Source organism: Cannabis sativa, chromosome 3 (assembly GCF_029168945.1).
Source record: "Cannabis sativa cultivar Pink pepper isolate KNU-18-1 chromosome 3, ASM2916894v1, whole genome shotgun sequence".
Lineage (NCBI taxonomy): Eukaryota > Viridiplantae > Streptophyta > Magnoliopsida > Rosales > Cannabaceae > Cannabis > Cannabis sativa.
This window is the reverse complement of record NC_083603.1, coordinates 18393400-18415562: the sequence shown is the minus strand read 5'-3', so window position 1 is coordinate 18415562 and position 22163 is coordinate 18393400. Positions and strand designations below refer to the sequence as shown.

At 32.3% G+C, this 22163-nt stretch overlaps 2 protein-coding genes across 2 annotated transcripts; one reads left to right on the top strand and one right to left on the bottom strand.

Annotated features, from left to right (window-relative positions):
* The first annotated feature begins 7214 nt into the window (after positions 1-7214).
* On the top strand, positions 7215-10265 carry LOC115709705 (ACT domain-containing protein ACR10). Its single transcript, XM_030637877.2, has 6 exons — positions 7215-7682; positions 7991-8209; positions 8467-8572; positions 8717-9053; positions 9463-9747; positions 9899-10265. Exons 1-6 carry the CDS (start codon positions 7529-7531, stop codon positions 10034-10036), a joined length of 1239 nt encoding a protein of 412 aa, XP_030493737.2. The 5' UTR covers positions 7215-7528; the 3' UTR covers positions 10037-10265.
* Positions 10266-11191: 926 nt separating this feature from the next.
* Positions 11192-14723, bottom strand: LOC115710296 (uncharacterized). The gene is made up of 13 exons (XM_030638658.2): positions 14015-14723; positions 13792-13929; positions 13627-13708; positions 13478-13554; positions 13249-13364; positions 13071-13167; positions 12844-12960; positions 12674-12765; positions 12492-12558; positions 12331-12412; positions 12132-12223; positions 11892-12035; positions 11192-11625 (listed from the first exon to the last, which is right to left on the bottom strand). Exons 1-13 carry the CDS (start codon positions 14318-14320, stop codon positions 11479-11481), a joined length of 1557 nt encoding a protein of 518 aa, XP_030494518.2. The 5' UTR covers positions 14321-14723; the 3' UTR covers positions 11192-11478.
* Positions 14724-22163: the final 7440 nt, after the last annotated feature.

Genomic DNA, 22163 nt, shown 5'->3' with positions numbered 1-22163 from the left:
ATCTTAAGAAAAGCTAGAACTGTTAACCATGGTTTGTTAGCTATTCTAAGTGATTAGGGGTGGACTATCCCATAGTCAATAGATAAGAAAGTGTTTGTTCAAACAAATACTACTTTTCTAAGATAATGACTAAGTCTGAAAATCAAGTAGCAAATAAAGGAGATATTTAATTCTTGATTCCAAAAGTGTTCTATCATCTTACATATGATGATCCCACTTCCTCTGTTGTCTTGTCACAACCGAAGAGATCAATACCATTTAGTTTTCTTCGACATAATTCACGATACCTTGTCGTAGTGGGAGAGTTTCTAGGAACTCACCTTCTTATGACTTGGGAGAGACTAATGATTAAAATCCATTGTGAGTTTAAACAAGTAATGGATTGTCAAGAGAAGAAACTAAGAAGAAAAGCCAATAGAACTATGGTTTAATCCATTCATATGGAATAACCTAAAGTTTTCTAATACAAGGACATAAAAGGAACTTTTCATTTATAAGTCTATTCAATGGACTTAACAAAACTTCTTGTTCCTAGTATTATAGGTTTGAGTTTATCTAAACCTATGGCTTGTGGTATACCTGGTAATTACTTACTCTAATGCAAGCAACTTACTTTAGTAGGATGCTGAAGCATTTTTCTTTCTAACGGCAATCTATAGAAGCTTCACAACTTCTTAGACATAGATTTTATTTATCTAAGGAAAAGTCTCAACTATTCCAGAAAAGATAAAGCCATGAAAGAATTTCTTATATCAACAGTGAGAGGTCTTAGATATGCTTTTGTATGCCTTAGACCAGACACCTGCTGTTGAGTGGAAGTAATGAGTAGGTATCAGATTAATCCAGGAGAAGAACATTGGAAGACAATCAAGTAAATCCTAAGATTAAGAAGAGGGACTATATGTTAGTCTATAAGAGTGTGTTTAAAACTCTTAGACTACACCATATCAGATTTCGAAATTTGCCTTTGTGCTAGTAAATCTTTCTGATAAGATGGTGGTTACTCTGGGGGTGGAATAGTGATTTTGGAGAAGTGTAAAAACCTATCTGAAGTCTCTAGGTCTACTAGGAAGGGACTGAATGTTAAAGTTACAGGAAATGTACTTATTCATTCTAAGGAAAGTTCTATACATTTTTGGCACCATTCCAAATTGCCTAAACTACTAGTGTTAATTTCCTGATTAACCAAAAGTAGTTGCCAAAGGTATAGAATCCAGTATCCCAAGAGAGTAGAAATATAGAGAGGAATTTCACATTATCAATGATTTTGTGATTAAAGGAAGAGTAATGGTGGAGAAAAGGTTGTGTTTAATTCAACCTTTCAGATCCTATTACAAGGAGTTTACTACTACTACACTTGATTTGTATATCAAGGTGTTGAGATTATTTGAAACACACTTTTTATTTTATATTAGTGCAAGTGGGAGTTTGTTGGGTTTTATGCCCTAAATAAAACTCATTTCAATATAATCAGATTTACTTATTAATATAGATCAGAAATAACATTTAATGTTGCATGGTTCACATGATTTATTTCATGATTATATGTACATAATGTATAAATTCATCTGAAATCCTTTTCACATACTTGATCCTGTTTATTGTGCCGTCAACACATTGAAAAGTAAACATGACTATGTGAATAAAGTTTCCTAGATTTATCAGGCATAGGGTTTTACTGATATGATAATCTACAACAGAGTTTACTTGCATTTGGAGAAGTGCTATGTTCTTTCCAGAGCATTGGTTAAAGTAAAGCTCAGGTTGGATGCATGGAGTATGCATCGGAAGGGACAGATATTGAACTTTGACTTAGATTTATTAAACTTACCGTAATATCTATTCAAGTCAATATCGCCTAGTTGATCCTAGATCAAATGTTCTTAATCCTGTTATGATTAGGCTCAATCTTGAAAGGCTATTCGTGTTCTTTGATTTGTTAGTTAAGCCTACTTTTAGGTCAGGGTGATACGTACATTTTGGGAACACGGTAGTGCAATTGAGTGGGAGCGCTAGCATAAATATGGAATCTATAGCTTCTATCTGGCGAATAGTAAGCAAAGGATGATCTCCTTCGAGCTTGACCAAACAAACATAAATGGTGGAGTACTCATTTCACATAAGCTGAAATATCATTTATACGGCGTCAAGTGTTTTAAGGAATAAATACATTGTAGGGTGTAACGGTAATTTAATCCTTTTACAGTGTAGATCATTCATATAGAGGATCATTGATCAAATTAGGATTATAACAATGGATCACTAATGATGTGTCTATATGGTGGAACATATAGAGCATTCTATATAACTGAGAGTGCAATTCTAAGCTCTATGCGTGGATTCAACGAAGAATTAATAAGTTAGTGAATTTTAGTGCTAAATTCTTGATCTACTTATTGGAAGCTCGGTTATATAGACCCATGGTCCCCGCACTAGTTGAGATAATATTGCTTGTAAGACTCATATAATTGGTTTTGATTAATCAATTATAATTCTCAAATTAGACTATGTCTATTTGTGAATTTTTCACTAAGTAAGGGCGAAATTGTAAAGAAAGAGTTATAGGGGCATATTTGTTAATTATGATACTTTGCATGGTTCAATTAATAAATATAATAAATGACAATATTATTTAATAATTATTTATAGTTATTAAATAGTTAGAATTGGCATTTAATTGGTTGAATTAGAAAATTGGTATTTTTGAGAAAATCAGATGCAAAAAAGGTAAAACTGCAAAATTGCAAAAAGTGAGGCCCAAATCCACTAGTATAGGGCCGACCACTTTTGTAGGAAATTTAAACTGTTTTTTTCATTATTTTAATGCCAAATAATTCAAACCTAACTCTAGTGGAATGCTATAAATAGATAGTGAAGGCTTCAGGAAAATTACACTTAAATTTTCTATTTTTTCTTCAGAAAAACCTGAGCTTTCTCTCTCCCTATCTTTGGCCGAACCCACTCTCTCTCTCTTCCTCATTGAGATTTCGAAATTCTTAGTGTATGAGTAGTGCCCACACACAGCAAGTGATACCTCAACCATAGTAAGGAAGATCATGAAGAAAGACTTTCAGCAAGAAGGAGTTTCAGCATCAAAGATTAAAAGAAAGAGATCCAGGTTTAGATATTGATAATGCTCTGCTACAGAAAGGAATCAAGGGCTAGATATCTGAACGGAAGGAGTCATTATATTCCGCTGCACCCAATGTAAGGTTTCCTAAACTTTATATGTGTTTATTTCATCGTTTTAGAAAGTTCATATTTAGGGTGTTAATAAACATACTTGTGAGTAGATCTAAGATCCTGGTAAAATAAATTTCCAACATTTCTCTCCTGCAATTGCAAACTAAACAAACAAGGTGAGTAAAGGAAAAAACACCACAAAAAAAAATCGACATCCCATCGATATCAATCGACATAATGCCGATAACAACAACAGCAGAAAATATGACACTAATGTTGGGTTTTATGCCCTAAATAAAACTCTTTACAAACTGATTAGTTATCAATATAAGAAATTTGAAGTGATTGATATTTGCGTGAATTCTACATGCTAATGGTTTAATATGTTTAATATGTTTATTACATTCATACACACAGAATCAGTTAAATCCAGATCATATGTTTATTCACAATTACAGTATCTTCAACATAGTGGAATGTGATTGTGATCATATGAATCAAAAGACTTGGCCCCTGTTTCATCAGTGTTATTGGATTTACACTAATGTGATAATCAGCGATGATGTGTACTTACACTTGGAGTAAGTGTTATGTTCTTTCCAGGACATTAGTAAAGTATACTAGTTTCGAATGTATGGAGTATACATTGGACTGGACCGATATTGCAACTAAGTTAAGATATTACAAACTTACCGTTATATATATCTTTCCTAGTCAATATCAGTAGTTGATCTTAAGATTAAAAGAATCTAAATCCTGATATGCTTAGGCTCAACTCCGGAGTGCTATTCATGTTCTTTGATTTATTAGTTAAGCCTACTTTTGGGTCAGGGTGATACGTATATTTTGGGAACATGATAGTATGATTGAGTGGGAGTGCTGAACATAAATATGGAATCTATAGCTTCTACTGGTGTATAGAAGTCAAGTGATGATTCCCTTCGAGCTTAGCAAATAGAAGTAAATGGATGAGCTCTTGTTTAAATGACTAATTATTAGATCACTAAACACCATTTACAGGTAGCTAAGTGTTTTAAGGGGCAAAATACATTGAGGGGTGAGAACGGTAAAGAAATCCCATCTCGATGTAGATCATCTATATAGAGGATCTTTAAATCACAATAAGATTATAAAAATGGTTAAATGAGATAGCATATTGATATCGTGGAACATACAATATGCTCTATATAAGTCTGAGAGTGCAATTCTAAGTTCTAAGAGTGGATTCAACGAAGAATTAATAAGTATGAATTTACTTGGTAAATTTGGTTCACTTATTGGAAGCTCAGCATATAGATCCATGGTCCCCATTCTAGTTGAGAACATTCTGCTTGTAAGACTCATTAATTGATTCGTGATTGATCAATTATAATTCTAAAGTTAGACTATGTCTAATTTTATGAATTTTCACTAAGCAGGGGTGAAATTGTAAAGAAAAGAGTTTCTAGGTTTATTTATTTATTAATGGACTTTATATGTCTAATTAATAATTAAATTAAATGACAATATTATTTAATAATCTATTTTAGTTATTAAATAATTAGTTTTGGCATTTAAAAGGTTAGAATTGGAAAATTGGCGTTTTTGAGAAAATAGAGATAAAATTTGATAAAACTGCAAAATCAAGTGGGGCCCACTATAACACCATGGCCGGCCACTTATTAAGGGTTTTTCAAATTAATATTTTCATTATTTTAATGCCAAATAATTCTTAACCTAAACCTAGTAGTTGCCTATAAATAGAAAGTGATGGCTCAGTCAAATCATAAGTTTCATATAACCTTTTCTGACAGAAATTTTTCTCTTCAGAAAAACTGAGCCTTCCCCATATACCTGGCCGAAATCCCTATTCTCTTTTCTCCTTCATCAATTTCGAACCCTAGTGAGAGAGTAAGTGCCCACACACAACAAGCAGTAACTCAATCATAGATTGGAAGACCGTGAAGGATCAAACTTGAAGAAGAAGGACATTCGGGCTCAGATCTTGATTATACTCTGCTACAGAAAGGATACAAGGGTTAGAGATCTGAGTGGAAGGAGACATTAATTCCGCTGCATCAATGTAAGGTTTTCTTAACTTTATATGTGTTTAATTTATCGTTTTAGAAAGTTCATATTTAGGGTGTTTAAACAACATACTTGTGAGTAGATCTAAGATCCTGGTAAAATAAATTTTCAACAACTAATTGTCGACATTTTGTCGACATAATATTGACATAACTTCGACAACTAAACCAAACATGCTCGTCATCGATATAACATCGACACACCATCGACATCATATCGACATGTTCTCCTAAAGGAATTTGCATGACAGACGCGTGTACAATGGTAATAAATCCATTCCTATGTCGACAAACAATCGACATTCAATCGACAAACACACAGTGCATGCGTTTCATGTTTTACGGTTACATTTAATGTTAATAAATTTTACCTACGTTCCCAACAACCCTTCCCAACTGCCACGTTGCATGTCAGACACGTGTCCTATCGACAAGCTATCGACATGACGTCGACATGGTATCGACAAATAAGTTAGCCGTGCCACTAGATTGGCATGTTTTCGACATCATATCGACATAGTATCGATATTCAGTCGACAAATACACCATTTCATGTGTTTTACCTGTACAGTTACACATTTAATGACCATTAAATTTTCCTACATTCCCAACATGTTTACTGCTCTATAAAAGCAAATCCCTTTCTTATTCATAAGTGCTCTTGTCTTCTACTTCTCTCTTACTCTTAAAAATTTCTCTTATTCTTAAGTTCTAAATATGGCGCCAAGAAAGAACAAAGGCAAATTCCCCATCTTAACTCCTGAAGAGCTGAAGCAGGAGCCTGATGTTGGCATAATTACTCCTGAAATGCAGAAAGTTTTTGACGCCGATCGAGCTTTCGAAAGAGAACGAAATCGTAACGAGTTTAGGTTCATGCAACTTGAAAGAGAATTTTGCAAAACTGGTGTATGACCGGCTCCACCACCAGGGTTCCCCGAAGGATGCCGTCGTTGCAAACTAGGCATCTTTAACGGTAAACCGGTGAAGCCTGGAACATTATGCAAGTATTGCAAGGCTCACCCACAAGCCAAAGAATTAAAAAAAAAAATAATTTCTTATGTTATGGCTTGTGGTGAGTTTTATTTAATGTTTGTTTTTTTTTTTTTATGAACTTTATTTTCTGTTTTTTTAATGTTTTTTTATGTTATTTTATTTTATGTTATTTTAATGTTATGTTATGTTTTATTTATGGCTTTTTTCATTTGCATCAATATAATGTCGACATGGTGTCGACAACATATCGACAACCACTAAAGAAAAGATGAATGCTTTTTGTCGACATGCTATCGACAAACTGTCGACAAAATGTCGACAAATTGTAAGTGATATGTTGGTTGCTTAATGTCGATAGCATGTCGACATACTGTCGACATAACGTCGATAATGATCATCACTGACCTGTCCTCGTGTAATCATCGACAAACCATCGATAACAACTGGAAACCCAAATTTCGATTGAAAACCAGATCTGCCAGATCTCAACAATTTCAGACCAAAAAACAGCAGTTCCAACAAATACGGCACATATAACAATTTTAAACTATATAAAGTCTTACAAAATGCTTAAAACACAACTTACCCATTATAATGGTGTAAGATTCTTGAGTGATATTGGGTTGTGTTTCGGTTTTCCACCAACACCCACCGAGAAACAACCATTCAAGAGGGAAGAGAGAGAGGGACGAGAGAGTGGGACGGACAGAGAGAATTTTTTTTAGAAAATTTTCAGTTTTTTCTAGAGAGAGAGTGGTGCACAAGAGAGAGGGAAGAGAGAGAGAAAGACCAATTTCAGTTTTTTTTTTGAAAAAAAAGGGTAAAATGGGAAGTTCATGTAATCAATGGACTAAATTTGTACAAATTAAGGGAGTGTATAAATTTTGATATAGGGTATATTATTAAGGGCAAAAAGTGAAATTTCCGTTTATAAATTAGGGTTTAGGTTCCAATAAAAGAAAATGTTATATAAGAACAAGGGTTAAAACGAGAAAGTTAGGAGGAGAATTAATTTGTCGTGGATTTCCAAGACTGCACTGCATTACCAAACAAAAGTAAACGATACAAGCAAACTACTACTCTACGCCCTCAAAAACAACAACTACAACCACAACGAGAGCCAAGGAAACACCAACCAAAAGTTGTACAGAGAGAGAGAGAGAGTGAGTGAGCCTCAGAGCTCTGTGTTTCCTTTTAATATTACCCTTTTGAATCTTTTGTCGAAACTCAGTGATGAACAACTGAGAAAAAAAAAAAAACTAGAAGAAGAAGAAAAAGTAGAAGAGATGGGTATTTTACACGAGGATGTGGTGATGATCAGGAGATCAGAGAAAGAAGGAGAACCAACTGAGATTACCATAAACTGCCCTGATAAAACTGGTCTGGGCTGTGATTTGTGTCGTATCATTCTTTTCTTTGGTCTTAGCATTGTCAAAGGAGGTTAGTCTCATCTCATAGCAACTGATTATTGGTTTTTAATAAGTTTTATTAGTTTTCTGTTTGATTCTGACAATTGGGTTGCCCTAAAAATATTTTATTTATTTCTGTTTAGTGTTTTCTCACCACCCAATTGGTGGTTGAGAGTCAAAATCATTTTTCTTTTTCCTTCTGAATTTAGTTTCCTAAGTACTTGAGTTTTTTTGACTTAATTTTGTCATTATTTTTCTCACTATATGTTAAACCAAAACGTTTTTAAGTTATTTTTAAATTTTGAACTGTTTGTTGTTTTGATAATTATGGGGGTGAAGATGTGTCCACGGATGGGAAATGGTGCTACATCGTGTTCTGGGTGATCGGGGATTCAGAGACAAGATGGAGCTTGTTGAAGAGGAGATTAGTGGAGGCTTGTCCTTCTTGTTCTTCAGCTTCTGGGATTTCCTTTTACTGCTCAGGATTACTGCCAACTAAGCCTCCTGAAGTGTTTCTTCTCACGTTATGTTGTCATGATCGAAAAGGGCTTTTACATGGTAAAATCTTTGAGCTAATTCTCTCATCTAAATCTCTTTCTAAGTATTGACTCTTCATATAATGGTATAGACTTATATGATTATCATGTTGCTTTGTAACTTATTAGATCCGCTGTTTTAGTAATTGCCAAGATATAAGCTCTACCACCAAATCCTCTTACATGTTCTTGTTATATAATTTATGTCTTCTATTTACTGTGAATATTTTATTGTCTATTTTTTTGCTTTAATCCTCTCTTTAATTCCTATGTGAGCAGATGTGACAAGGGTTCTTAGTGACCTTGAGCTGACTATAGAGAAAGTGAAGGTATCGACAACCCCAGATGGAAGAGTGGTTGATATGTTTTTCATCACAGACACCAGGTTGGACATTCTTGACTGATTTCCTTGAAATGGTTTTTTTATTTGGATCTCTTATTAGTTATGGAAGGCTAAGGCTTTACGATAACCTTTAAGAACAATTTGTAAAATGAGAGTTGACTTATTGTTTATGTGTATCTTCATCAGGGAGCATCTACAGACCAGTGAAAGGAAGAATGAGACTCGCAAATACTTAGAAACTGTTCTGGGGGATGCAATGATAGACTGTGAAATAGAAAAGGCCGGTTCTGAAATTACTGCGAGTTCACAAGCACCTTCGTTTCTCCCCTCTGAAGTCACAGAAGATTCATTTTTACTCGAAATGCCCACTCAACTACCAAGCGGATCACTTATGTCCAATAGTGTTTCTATTGCATTTGATAACTCCTTGAGCCCAGCTCACACACTAGTTCAAATTATATGCCAATATCACAAGGGTCTCGTCTATGACATAATGAGGACTCTTAAGGATTATAACATTCAGGTAAAGATATTGAAATTTTATACACTGCAATTTTTCTTTGCATCTTGTTAAAATCTATAAGGGCTCGTTTGGAATGCCGTATTAGGTCGTATTGTATTGTATTGTATTATATTAAATTGGATTATACATTATATTTTTATATAATACTATGTTAAACTTTAAGTTATACTAAAATATTATATATTTAGGTGTCCATAAAAGTTAATACCACATATAGTTTTACATAAAAATATTGTATAAAATACAATTCAATATAATACAATACAATACAATACAACCTAATACGGCGTTCCAAACGAGCCCTAAGTGTGTTATTTTTTACTTCATCCTTGTCCTCCACAATGAATCAAATACAAGTATTTGTGAACTTTGAAAATATGAAAGCTGAATGTAACTTTTTTGCGAGCAGATTTCCTATGGACGATTTACTATAAAGCAAAAGAGGCATTGCGAGATTGACCTGTTTATTGTGCAAGCTGATGGAAAGAAGATAGTTGACACAAGTAAGCAGAAATCATTGACATCTCGATTGGAACTAGAACTTCGTCGCCCTCTCAAAGTAGCTATTGTTAGCCGGGGTCCTGATTCCGAGCTGCTGGTTACAAACCCTGTGGAGTTATCTGGCAAGGGCCGGCCTCTTGTTTTTTTCGACATTACTCGTGCTCTTAAAATGCTTAACACAGGCATCTTTTCAGTACGTACCAATCTCTCTCATTTTCTCTAAATTTAACTATTGACTGTTGAATTACATTCAGCATAAATTTGAAAATAACACTCTGTTTAACACTCCTAATTTTATTGAAAATTTTGGTTAACTCGATAAGTTTTACTGATTGTTTCTCCAGGCAGAAATTCGGAGACATATAATTGGAGGTCGGGAATGGGAGGTTTACAGAGTCTTGCTTGATGAAGGAGACATCTCCATTGTTCCAAGAAGTAAGATCCAGGAAGGTGTATGGAAGATGTTGATGGGCTGGGAATGATACCAATTGCAGATATGAACTCTTGTACAGCATAGTTATCCCTGCTACCTTAGTGCTTAAATTTTAGATGTAAATTATTAATACATACACATATAAATGTTATGTGTCATTAAATGGTAGTATAAACTGAGAAAAAACAAGAAGAAGAAGATAGAAAAGGTAGAGTGAGTTCTCATGTAATTGGATGCTAAATATATATTGTAAAGCGGTTAATATTTTCACTATTTAATTTTTAGTCTCCTCTTCTATTATAGTTGAACTCTACTCCGGTAAATATTTGAGCATTGCTATTAGGCACTCGTGGTGTCTAGTACTTTCTCGATATGTTGCATTGCAATTGGCTAACGATACTTCTTAAAAATTATTATATTAAATTATATGGGATCCGATACTTAGTTGGACCAATAGCGATATTGACACATAAAAGGGTGCTAGGCACCACTGGTGCCCTTTAACATTTCTCTAAATATTTAGTAAAAACTTTCACTAAAATTTAACATCATATATATGTTTTCCTTTTTTTGTTGGTAAAGAAAAACCTCAAGTGTTTTGTTTGGTTGTGTAAAAATACAATTTGAGTTTTGAATATGATATATATATATATATATATATCTTGGCATATTATATACATACAGGGCTCGTTTGGAACGCCGTATTAGGTCGTATTGTATTGTATTGTATTATATTGAATTGCATTTTATGCAATATTTTTATGTAAAACTATATGTGGTATTAAATTTGATGGACACCTAAAAATATAATATTTTAGTATAAATTAAAGTTTAACATAGTATTATATAAAAATATGATATATAATCCAATTCAATATAATACAATACAATACAATACGACCTAATACGGCGTTCCAAACGAGCCCACAATGGTTTATTTGTCCCCCAAGGAATTAATAAATCATGGGTGTGTTTTTATAGAGGAGATATTTTAGCAAGATATTTGAGCCAAGGAGGCAAGGAAGCTTAAATGTCATTAATTAATGATCTTTTGTTTAATAGGCTTTGACCAAAAGTAACCTTAATTTTTTATGAGAGAAAAGAAAGATATTTATGTTTCATTGTCTTTTCGGTTTGTCTATTTATGGGAAGATAAACGGTTTTCATTGGTATTTTGATGATAAGTTTAGACAGTTGTACTATGAAAAGAAGACAGGCTTCAATTTCAACATTGTAATTAAACTTTGACATTTATCCAAAGATTCCATGTAAATACGATTGGTATCACATATAAATTCTTTACTAAGCTATATTTGGTATCACATAAAAAGATAAGACATAGAATCAATAGAAGTTCACCAAAGAAGAAATTCTGCAATATTATTGTTAATAATAACAATAACACTAATAATAATAAATAAATAATTGAAATACATGTAGAGAATTGAGCCTTCCGATGATCATTTTGTAGTGTTTTCATTTTTTTTCCCTCTACAACTTCCAATAAATTCTCAATTTGTGCAGAATTCCAGCAACTATTCCCCAAAATGTGATTTCTGCAAATATGACATATAAAAGAGATCCTAGTCGCTCTGAATGCCAAACATTGATAAAGACATGCTCTTGTATCCAGTTAACCTGTTCATCATATTTTTAATCCCTCAATTAGTTCTTATGTATGAAAAAATAAACAGTAATAAAATATATAAAGAGTAGTTCATAGAAATAGACATTTTAGTATACCCATTTTTGTTTTTACATAACTTACCTGATAACATTCCAATACTTGGTATTTTCTTTAATATAGTATAAACACTAGTTTGCAATTATGTCAAAAAAAAAAAGTTATGTTATATTGGGTTATGGATAGTGTTTTATTTAGTTATTTTTGGGCAAGCACTTACTAAAGATTTATCTGGGGTTCCATAGTACCATCCATTAACGAAAGCAGCCAAAATGCCCTGAGCTCCCAACACAAACACTAGCATTGCATTCATTCCAATCCATTCCAGGAATAAGAATGGTGTTCGAAATCCCCAAACATCAATCTGTTAACTCACAAATAAAGATTAACAAAAAAAAAATAGTTGACCAGAATTTTATTTTATTTCAAGTAAATACATTTCTTATTGTTGTTTTTGTACCAGTATGTAAAGACCAGAGAACACTATTCCAGCTGCCCCAGCTGTGAAACAAACGTAGCTGAAGCTGTATAATTGTTTGTTTATAGGAATAGCTGCAATCTCATTATACAAAAAATTCAGTATAAGATTGAATGAAAATGTGATATGTTCATTCATGTATTTGTATGTGTGAGATTGATTGTTCGTGAAGAAAACTCACCATCAGTAAAGTGAAGGATTATAGCTATGATAAGCAAGCCAAACCCCATTGACATCCATTGCTTCAGCCTCTCAGAGTGACCCTGCAAATTTTGGTACACAAATATATCTTAAAATATCTGTACTAAGTGCATCATTTAATCCATTTGAGTAGAGTCAAACCTTGAAATGAACCAAAATGTGTCCATAATGGATTCCTATTGTCCCAGAAAGGATAGCTGAGATTGAGCTGTAGAAGGAAAATATTTCACACAATGCTCAAAATCCATACTTAATTAGCTTTCAAATGACTGTCATATTTAGTATTAACAAAACTCTTTCTCTGGTTTTTGAGTGAACTTTACCTCAAGAGGCCTTCGGGTTCAAATGGAGCTCGACACCAAATTGGAGCGCCTTCCCTTAGGGGACCTCCGCTTGGTGAACTCAGCGTGCAAGCCTTGACAAGTTTTGAAAAGGAAAGACAAGTTAGTTAACATATTACATGTAATATATTATGAGTTGTTTAGATCAAAACCTTTAACCGTATCCAAACAGGTTGAGAATAAAGATGGTTAACACCCCAAACTTGTCTATCTACATATCCAACTGCATTGCAGGCTGGTCCAAAATGTCCTCTCATTCCACACTTTACCTGAAAAAGAAGAAAGTAAAGAAAGACTAGTAGAATGTGTTAAAAGAACATCATACCAATAATGGTGACACTTTCATTAAAATTACTAATTATAGGACATTATTACAAACCGTGTATCTCTTTGTTTCATCAATAAAGCTCCAGTCAGGAACATACAATGCGAAGGTAGTTATCATGTAAATTAAGAACGAGATGAACCCTCCGATCCTTGATGAAGACAAAGGTGTATGATTATTAGAAAGATGTTTTTTTAAATAATGGAAGGTGTTTGATCAAACTAGTAGTTACCATTGCCATCTGTATGCAGTGAAAATGGATACTGGTCTTGAGTCTATAGCTGTTGGTCTGCCTTTGGTTGTGAATGTCTCTATTAAAGCTACAACCAAGTACACTAAAGCTATTCTCTGCTCACATACAAACAATAAAATCTTAGATGATCAGTGGGAAAATAGCTTTGTTATAGAGAATTTGAACAAAATAGACAAGTCATATTGAATTATTTTCGGTTTTTGAATACCTGAAGTATTCCACACCATCTAATTTGCTTCATGTCAACGCCATAAATTAGATCACTCGGTGCATGAGAGTACCCGCCTGCATAACAACATTAGCAAAAATTAACAAGTGTTTTTACTAACAATATAAGCTTTGACACTAACAACAGACCTTGCAAGAGAATCCCCCAAAAGAGAAGCTTTAATGTCCTGAGAATGATTTTTTTCACTGCATCGTTGATCTTTGGAACTCTCTGAACATCCAAAAATAAGACATTAGTGATAACCAAAATAGTGAAATTAAAACTGAGGTGATAGCCCAGAGTAAGTGGTATACCTTGAGAGCAAGGGCTATAGCCACCCCAACAATGAAGAGAAAGAAGGGCATAACAAAGTCAGCCAAAGTACAACCATTCCATGGTGAGTGGTCAATGCGTGGATAGAATTCTCCACCATCATCTACCAATATCATCAACTACATGTACATGTACACACATTACTACACATCTACACACATATATATACAGAAAAAATAAAAAACTAATGTTTATTATATATACCACTATGGTGAGGCCTCTAAAGGCATCTAAGGTAGCAATTCTCTTGCTCTTTTTTGCCTGCTTAACCATGGTGATAGCTTCTTCCTCAACATTTTGCACAACAATACCTCCTTCGGTCTTCTTAAGCTCATTCTGATCTTTTTGCTCAATGACATCTCCTCTTTCAATCTTATTGACCACTTCATGATCATGAGAATGAGTAGTAGTAGTAGTAACAATATCTTTACTGTACTGTTTATGATATTCCTTGACTAATTCTGTGTCACTTCCAAGAGTACCCTCTTCCAACTTCTTAGCATCCTCCATGATCAGTTATGATTTAGTTCTCTTCAATAGAAAAATCAAGTTAGTGGATATAAATGTACTATATAGTGAAATTTATTATCAATATTTGCACTAATGTCATGATAGTAGTAAAATTAGTGAGTAGAGAGAAAGACAACAAAGAGATCAACAGGCCGGCAATAGTTGGCTTCTGGTGGAGAACTGGGCCACAGAGAGGCCCAACACGTAGATAAAGACAGATAGAGAAACTTAGGTTCATGGCAATGAAAGACAGGAATAAGGTCCAAACTCCATGGTGGTATATGGTAGCTAGTTACTGTCAAGACATATATAATGTTTTGATATGTTTTTTAATTGAGGAATATATGTTCTTTAACTAATAGTTTATAATACTTTTTATTTTCAATATTTTTCAATATCAGACTGCAAATTAAGGCAGCACCATCTCAATATATATATATATATATATATATATAATTAATAAATAGGACAAACAACAGTATTTCCTTTCTTTTTCCTATAGTTTCTTCATTTTTTTAATAAAAATATATACCACAATTTACTGATGTGCTACTAATTTAAGAATCTATTGGAAAATTCCCGTTTGCATTTGATTGCTGGAGCCAATGTGCAACTCCAGTAGTTTTTGATCCTGGCGGTTCTTTCGGCAATTGGTTGGAGACTATCTTTAAGCAAGTTGAAGCTGATATGATTTTTCTTATTGCCATGTATAGCTCAGCAATCTGGAAGGCTAGAACAAGGTTGTTTGGAAAAAGAAACACTCATCTGTTAATGACGTGCTTATTTCTGCACAAGTAGCTCTTGATCACTGGAATAAAGCTCAGGATAAAATTTCGTTGTCATCAATCTATTGGGAAAGCATCGGTGATGGCGCTGAGTCATGGACTAGACCCGCAGAAAACACAATCAAGATTAATGTAAATGCATCACTCTTTGATAGCGACAATAAGTATAGTTTCAGAATTGTTACCCGAAACTATTTTGGTCACCTTGTTGCAGCACGGGTCGGTTGCCATGACGAAAGATATGCAACTGAAGTCATTGAAGCCATGTGGATTAAATAAGCTCTCAGTTGGGTAAAGACCAATAATTGGCAACATGTTCAAATTGAGACGGACAGTCTTGTTTCAGTACAAGCTATGCGAAGCAACCAAGCAATGAGGTCCACTTTCGGCCTTTTAATCAAAGACTGCCAACTTTTGTTGTCTACCCTCCCAAATGTTAATTTATTTTTTATTAGACGATTAGCAAACCGAGTAGCACATTATGTTGCTAGATATTCTCGGTATTAATCTGATCGTAGCATTTATGATATTTTTATTTCTGGTGAACTCTTGCATCTTTTGTATTCGGAATGCTAAATTATTTAATGAAGTTGATATTTCATCTAAAAAAATTCTATTGAAAAATTTATACGTGTCATAAATTCTACATATATGCATGTGTTTGATTTTAATGTTAATAAATTTTATGAAGTTTTTCAAAAATAATTTTCTTTTTATATTTTATGGTCCTAATTTTAGGGGTGTTCATAAAATAGCCGATCCAATCCAATCCAATCCGCAAAGTGCGGATATCCGCACTTGTGCGGATTGGATTGGATTGGAAAATTCAAAATCCGCACTTGTGCGGATTGGATGTTGATTGACATGTAAAAGTAACCGATCCAATCCAATCCACACATATTTATATTAAAATTAAAAAATTATATATACAAATAACATTTTAATATAAAGAAAATAATGATTTAAAAGTCTAATACATATAATACAATTGTATTGCAAAATTTAATAGACAAAATGTATATTCTATTCTTATATATTTTTTTCTTCATACAATTTAAAACAAAATTAAATATTTTTTCCTTTGAATTTGTTATTTGTTATTTTATTTATTTAATGCGTTGTTGGAGACATAAAATAACTATAATTTGTTTTATTTTGTTGCTAGTTATGTGAAAAAAAAAAATATTTTTTTTCTCATAAATATTAAATAATTTAATATTAAAAAGTAACCAATCCAAAGTAACCGATCCAATCTGTACTTTTGCGGATTGGATTGGATTGAATTTGAGCTATTGTGCAGATTGGATTGGATCCAAAAAATGAAATCCGCACTTAGTGCGAATTAGATGTTGTTTGACCAAAAAAGTGCGGATTGGATCGGATGAACAACCCTACATAATTTTATTTTAATTTCAAAAAAAATATATATTTTAAAAATACAATTTTTAAAATTTTAAATTACAAAATATATTTTATTCAAAAAAAAAACAATATAAAATTAACAACACAAAATTAACATAAAAATAACAAAATATCAACCAAACTATATATATCACTAGAAAAAACAACAAAAAAACCAAAATAACAACAAGATATCTACCCAATTATCATTAAGAAATAAATTATAAAACAGCAAAATAATAACAAAAAAGTGCGCAACACAATAACAACAATATATAAAACTCAAATTATATCAATTCAAAAAACAACAACAACTAAACAAGACATCTAATCCAAATTTTATAAATAAGAAATAAATTACAAAAAAAAAAAAAAAAGAAAAATAATAGCACTAAACAAGCCATACACATCAAGTTGTATCATTTTAAAATAAACAATAACACCATTACACAAAAACAACCAAAGTATGAAATGTTTACTTAAATGAAACTTCAAAACAACACAAAAACAATCTTGAAAAACAAATAAACTTAACAACAACTATAAATTACTTATACATCAACTTATTTCATTAACCAAAAATGCTCAATTAGAAATCAACGCATTACAATATAATACTAAAAAAATATCTAATTTAAAATAAATTTGACATCAATATATTACATCCCAAAATAAACTAGAATGATATATCAATATATACAACAACTAATAGTTGAAATCTAATTAGTATTGAAAAAAATTGGACCAATGATTCCACTTGTCACCATTATATACTCTTTAAAATTTTCTTTTGTCACCAATAAAATCCCTACCATAATAATACAACAATTATTAATACTCAATTAATTCAAGTGCATATTCAAATAAAATATAAGATGTTTTTTTTAATAAAATGTGATGAGGTTGACCCATAGTTATCGTTTTACTGCTGTCTATGGCCATAACCAGCTTGGTCAAAGATTTATTTTTTGGCATTCTTTGACTATTTTACAATTTCTATTTAAATCGTGGCTCATGACGGGGGATTTTAATATTGTGTTTACTTTTGGCAATCGTATTGGAGGCCAAATCATTTCGTCTACTGAGATGGTTGATGCTCAAAATTGGTTATCTTTAGGGCTTGCTGATGAGCTTCATTCTAGGGCTGCACACGGGTTGGATTTTCGGGTTGTCAGGTTCGGGTTTTCGAATGTCGGGTGTTTAAAATGTGCAACCGAACCCAATTTTTGGGTGGTAGGGTTCGACGGATTTCGGGTCGGGTATGGCGGGTTTGTTGTGGTCGGGTTCGGATGAAGACCCGTATCAATATTTGCATAAAAAAAAACCCATATAGTGAACAGTTTACATGTCTCAAGCACTCTAAACAAAAATAAAATAAAAAGTTTGACTCTTATTTTACTGTGGATAGAAAGTACAAATAAAAAAATAAAAAATAAAACAAACCAACAAACTCGTTTCCCAAGTAAAGTGACTTGAATAGACATATTGAATAAAAAATAACTATGTGGAGACTATGGCCTATTACTCTCGTAGGTGACAGAAGTATAGACTCTCACACTTTTTAATTTTATAATAAATATAAAACTGTCTCTTGAACTTTTGTAGTACAAAAGTTTGTGCCTAATTTTCGGGTTTCAGATTAACACCGAATTAATGTTTGTCTTTTTTTAAAATCTGAACCCGATATCCGTGTGGAGCATTTTCGGGTTGGACCCGACCCGACCACACGGGTTTTTAATTTTTTGGCTTTTTTTGGCAGCGGGTCAGGCTAGGTGGTCGGGTTTTCGGGTTTGCGGATCTAAATGTTCAGCCCTACTTCATTCCACAAATTCTTTTTTCACCTGGACTAATAAATACTTTTCTTTCTAAGTTGGATTGAATGTTTAAGAATGAGGCCTAGTTAGATGTGTTTCCCAATACAGAAGCTATTCTTCAATGGGATACTATCTCTGATCATTTACTGCCTAGTTAAGAGTTTGAAGATTAGTAATATAGGCATGAGACCTTTTCGGTTCTTCAATAGTTGATCCTCTCACTTAGACTTTAAGGATGTGGTATTGAGTAGTAGGTGTAGCCTATTCAGGGGAGATGCTTCAATTTTGTGGTTCAAAAGCTGTTACGACTGAAACATGTGTTGAATTTTTTTTTTTTAATAAAAACATTATCTGTGATTTTAAGGAAGGCTATGAGGTTGCTAAAGAAATTTTTTAGCAAGCTCAGATGAATCTCCAAGCTAATCCTTCTGATTGCTCTTTACACATGGATGAACAGCAAGTTCATGAGACTTTCAGATTTCATAATGATATGTATGAGAAATTCTTGAGGCGGAAAAGTAAGATTACTTGGATTCGCTTTGGGATGAGAGCACAACCTATTTCTATGTTCAATGAAACAGAGGAAGGCCATGAAATGGATTGTTTCTTTCCTTTCTAATCAAGCTATTCTGGTGGATGACTATAACCTGGTGGTGAAGAATTTTGTGGTGTTAGTTTTTGTTGGGTTTTATGCCCTAAATAAAACTCATTTCAATATAATCAGATTTACTCATTAATATAGATCAGAAATAACATTTAATGTTGCATGGTTCACATGATTTATTTCATGATTATATGTACATAATGTATAAATTCATCTGAAACCCTTTTCACATACTTGATCCTGTTTATTGTGCCATCAACACATTGGAAAGTAAACATGACTATGTGAATAAAGTTTCCTAGATTTATCAGACATAGGATTTTACTGATATGATAATCTACAACAGAGTTTACTTGCATTTGGAGAAATGCTATGTTCTTTCCAGAGCATTGGTTAAAGTAAAGCTCAGGTTGGATGCATGGAGTATGCGTCGGAAGGGACCGATATTGAACTTTGACTTAGATTTATTAAACTTACCGTAATATCTATTCAAGTCAATATCGCCTAGTTGATCCTAGATCAAATGTTCTTAATCCTGTTATGATTAGGCTCAATCTTGAAAGGCTATTCGTGTTCTTTGATTTGTTAGTTAAGCCTACTTTTAGGTCAGGGCGATACGTACATTTTGGGAACACGGTAGTGCAATTGAGTGGGAGCGCTATCATAAACATGGAATCTATAGCTTCTATCTGGCGAATAGTAAGCAAAGGATGATCTCCTTCGAGCTTGACCAAACGAACATAAATGGTGGAGTACTCATTTCACATAAGCTGAAATATCATTTATACGGGGTCAAGTGTTTTAAGGAATAAATACATTGTAGTGTGTAACGGTAATTTAATCCCTTTACAGTGTAGATCATTCATATAGAGGATCATTGATCACATTAGGATTATAACAATGGATAATTAATGATGCGTCTATATGGTGGAATATATAGAGCATATTCTATATACTGAGAGTGCAATTCTGAGTTCTATGCGTGGATTCAACGAAGAATTAATAAGTTAGTGAATTTTAGTGCTAAATTCTTGATCTATTTATTGTAAGCTCGGTTATATAGACCCATGGTCCCCGCACTAGTTGAGATAATATTGCTTGTAATACTCATGTAATTGGTTTTGATTAATCAATTATAATTCTCAAATTAGACTATGTCTATTTGTGAATTTTTCACTAAGTAAGGGCGAAATTGTAAAGAAAGAGTTTTAGGGGCATATTTGTTAATTATGATACATTGTATGGTTCAATTAATAACTATGATAAATGACAATATTATTTAATAATTATTTATAGTTATTAAATAGTTAGAATTGACATTTAAATGGTTGAATTAGAAAATTGGCGTTTTTGAGAAAATCAGATGCAGAAAAGATAAAACTGCAAAATTGCAAAAAGTGAGGCCCAAATCCACTAGTATAGGGCCGGCCACTTTTATAGGAATTTACCTCTGATATTTTCATTATTTTAATGCCAAATAATTCAAACCTAACCCTAGTGGAATGCTATAAATAGATAGTGAAGGCTTCAGGAAAATTACACTTTCTTCTGACACTTCTGATTCAGAAAAACTTGAGCCTTAAATTTCGAAATTCTTAGTGTATGAGTAGTGCCCACACACAGCAAGTGATACCTCAATCATAGTGAGGAAGATCGTGAAGAAAGACTTTCAGCAAGAAGGAGTTTCAGCATCAAAGATTCAGAGAAAGAGATCCAGGTTCAGATATTGATAATGCTCTGCTACAGAAAGAAATCAAGGGCTAGATATCTGAACGGAAGGAGTCATATTATTCTGCTGCACCCAATGTAAGGTTTCCTAAACTTTTATGTGTTTATTTCATCGTTTTAGAAAGTTCATATTTAGGGTGTTAATAAACATACTTGTGAGTAGATCTAAGATGACGGTAAAATAATTTCCAATAACTGGCCTCAGAGCCATGGTAATTGATTTACTTGCAAGAAATTTGGACTTTAAAACAATTGTTTGTTTGTTTTTGGATGGTATCGTGTTGTATTGAGTGTAATTTGATGATTGATTGGTGTTTGTGAATTTTCGTTAAAAATAAGTGAATATCTGTTTCTGGAATTATTTTTATTGGATAGTATGGAAAACATTAAGCAAGTTACTTTTTTACGGAACTCAATTTCGATTTAATTTGAATTAGTTATGATTTTTTGAAGATTCGAAAAAAATCGAAGTTGTGCTGAAATTTTCCTGCGATCGCGAAAACTGTCCGTACAGCTCACAATTTTTTCGTTTTTCTTCGATTTTTCATGCTTTTTCATGAATTAACTTGCGATTTTTTGTGTAGTTCTGTATTTATACTATTACTATTCCTAATTCAATTCTAATTATCATTATGAATTAATTTAATATTTTTTTTATATTTAATTCATGATATTAGTGTAATTTGAATTTGAAAATAGTAAATATCTATCTTTTTTGCTTAATTATCTATCTTATTTTTAAATTTGATTATATCTTATTTTATTTTTAAATTTAAGGTCAGATTTTAAATTTTTAAATTAAATCTTTTTTTAAATAATTTGACCTTATTTAAATTTAAAATAAGATAACTATAATCATGTAATGTTAAATAGCTATAAGATATTTTGCTAACTTTTAAATTTTGTTATTTTATTTATTTAAATTACATTTAAAATCTGAAAAACATATTCATTTATCTTTTTTAATTTTTTATTTAATTTTTATTTATAAAATAACATTTAAATTTTAAAAGTAGTTAGCAAATTTTGAAATGATATTTAGGTTGGTTGAAACCTAATTTTTCAAAATTGTAGGTTTAATTTTAAATTTTTTTAAATTTCGAAATTTTTTTAAATTTTTTTAATTTTTTTTTACGAAAATAAATTTTTATTTATTTAATTAATTATTTTTCAAAATTATTTAATTAAAATTAAATAAATCCTACATCCAACTATCCAGCTAACCTTGTTGCAGGAGTATGTGTTTTAGCTTGTTTGTAAGTTTTCAAAACCTATTATTACTTGATTGCAAATAGCCATGATTACTTTTTGCCAGATCTAATGATCTGATGGCTCCCTTGGTCAAGATAATAATTTGTAACAGGTATATTTACAAACTTCTTTCATCTGTGTATGACCTAGCAACATGATAGGACCCATCCAAAGTGTGCCTGTGTGAGCCTTTGTGTTTAATTTTATTATAGATGCATATAGGTTGTTGTTGCTAAAATAAATTATCATAGTTCTTGATA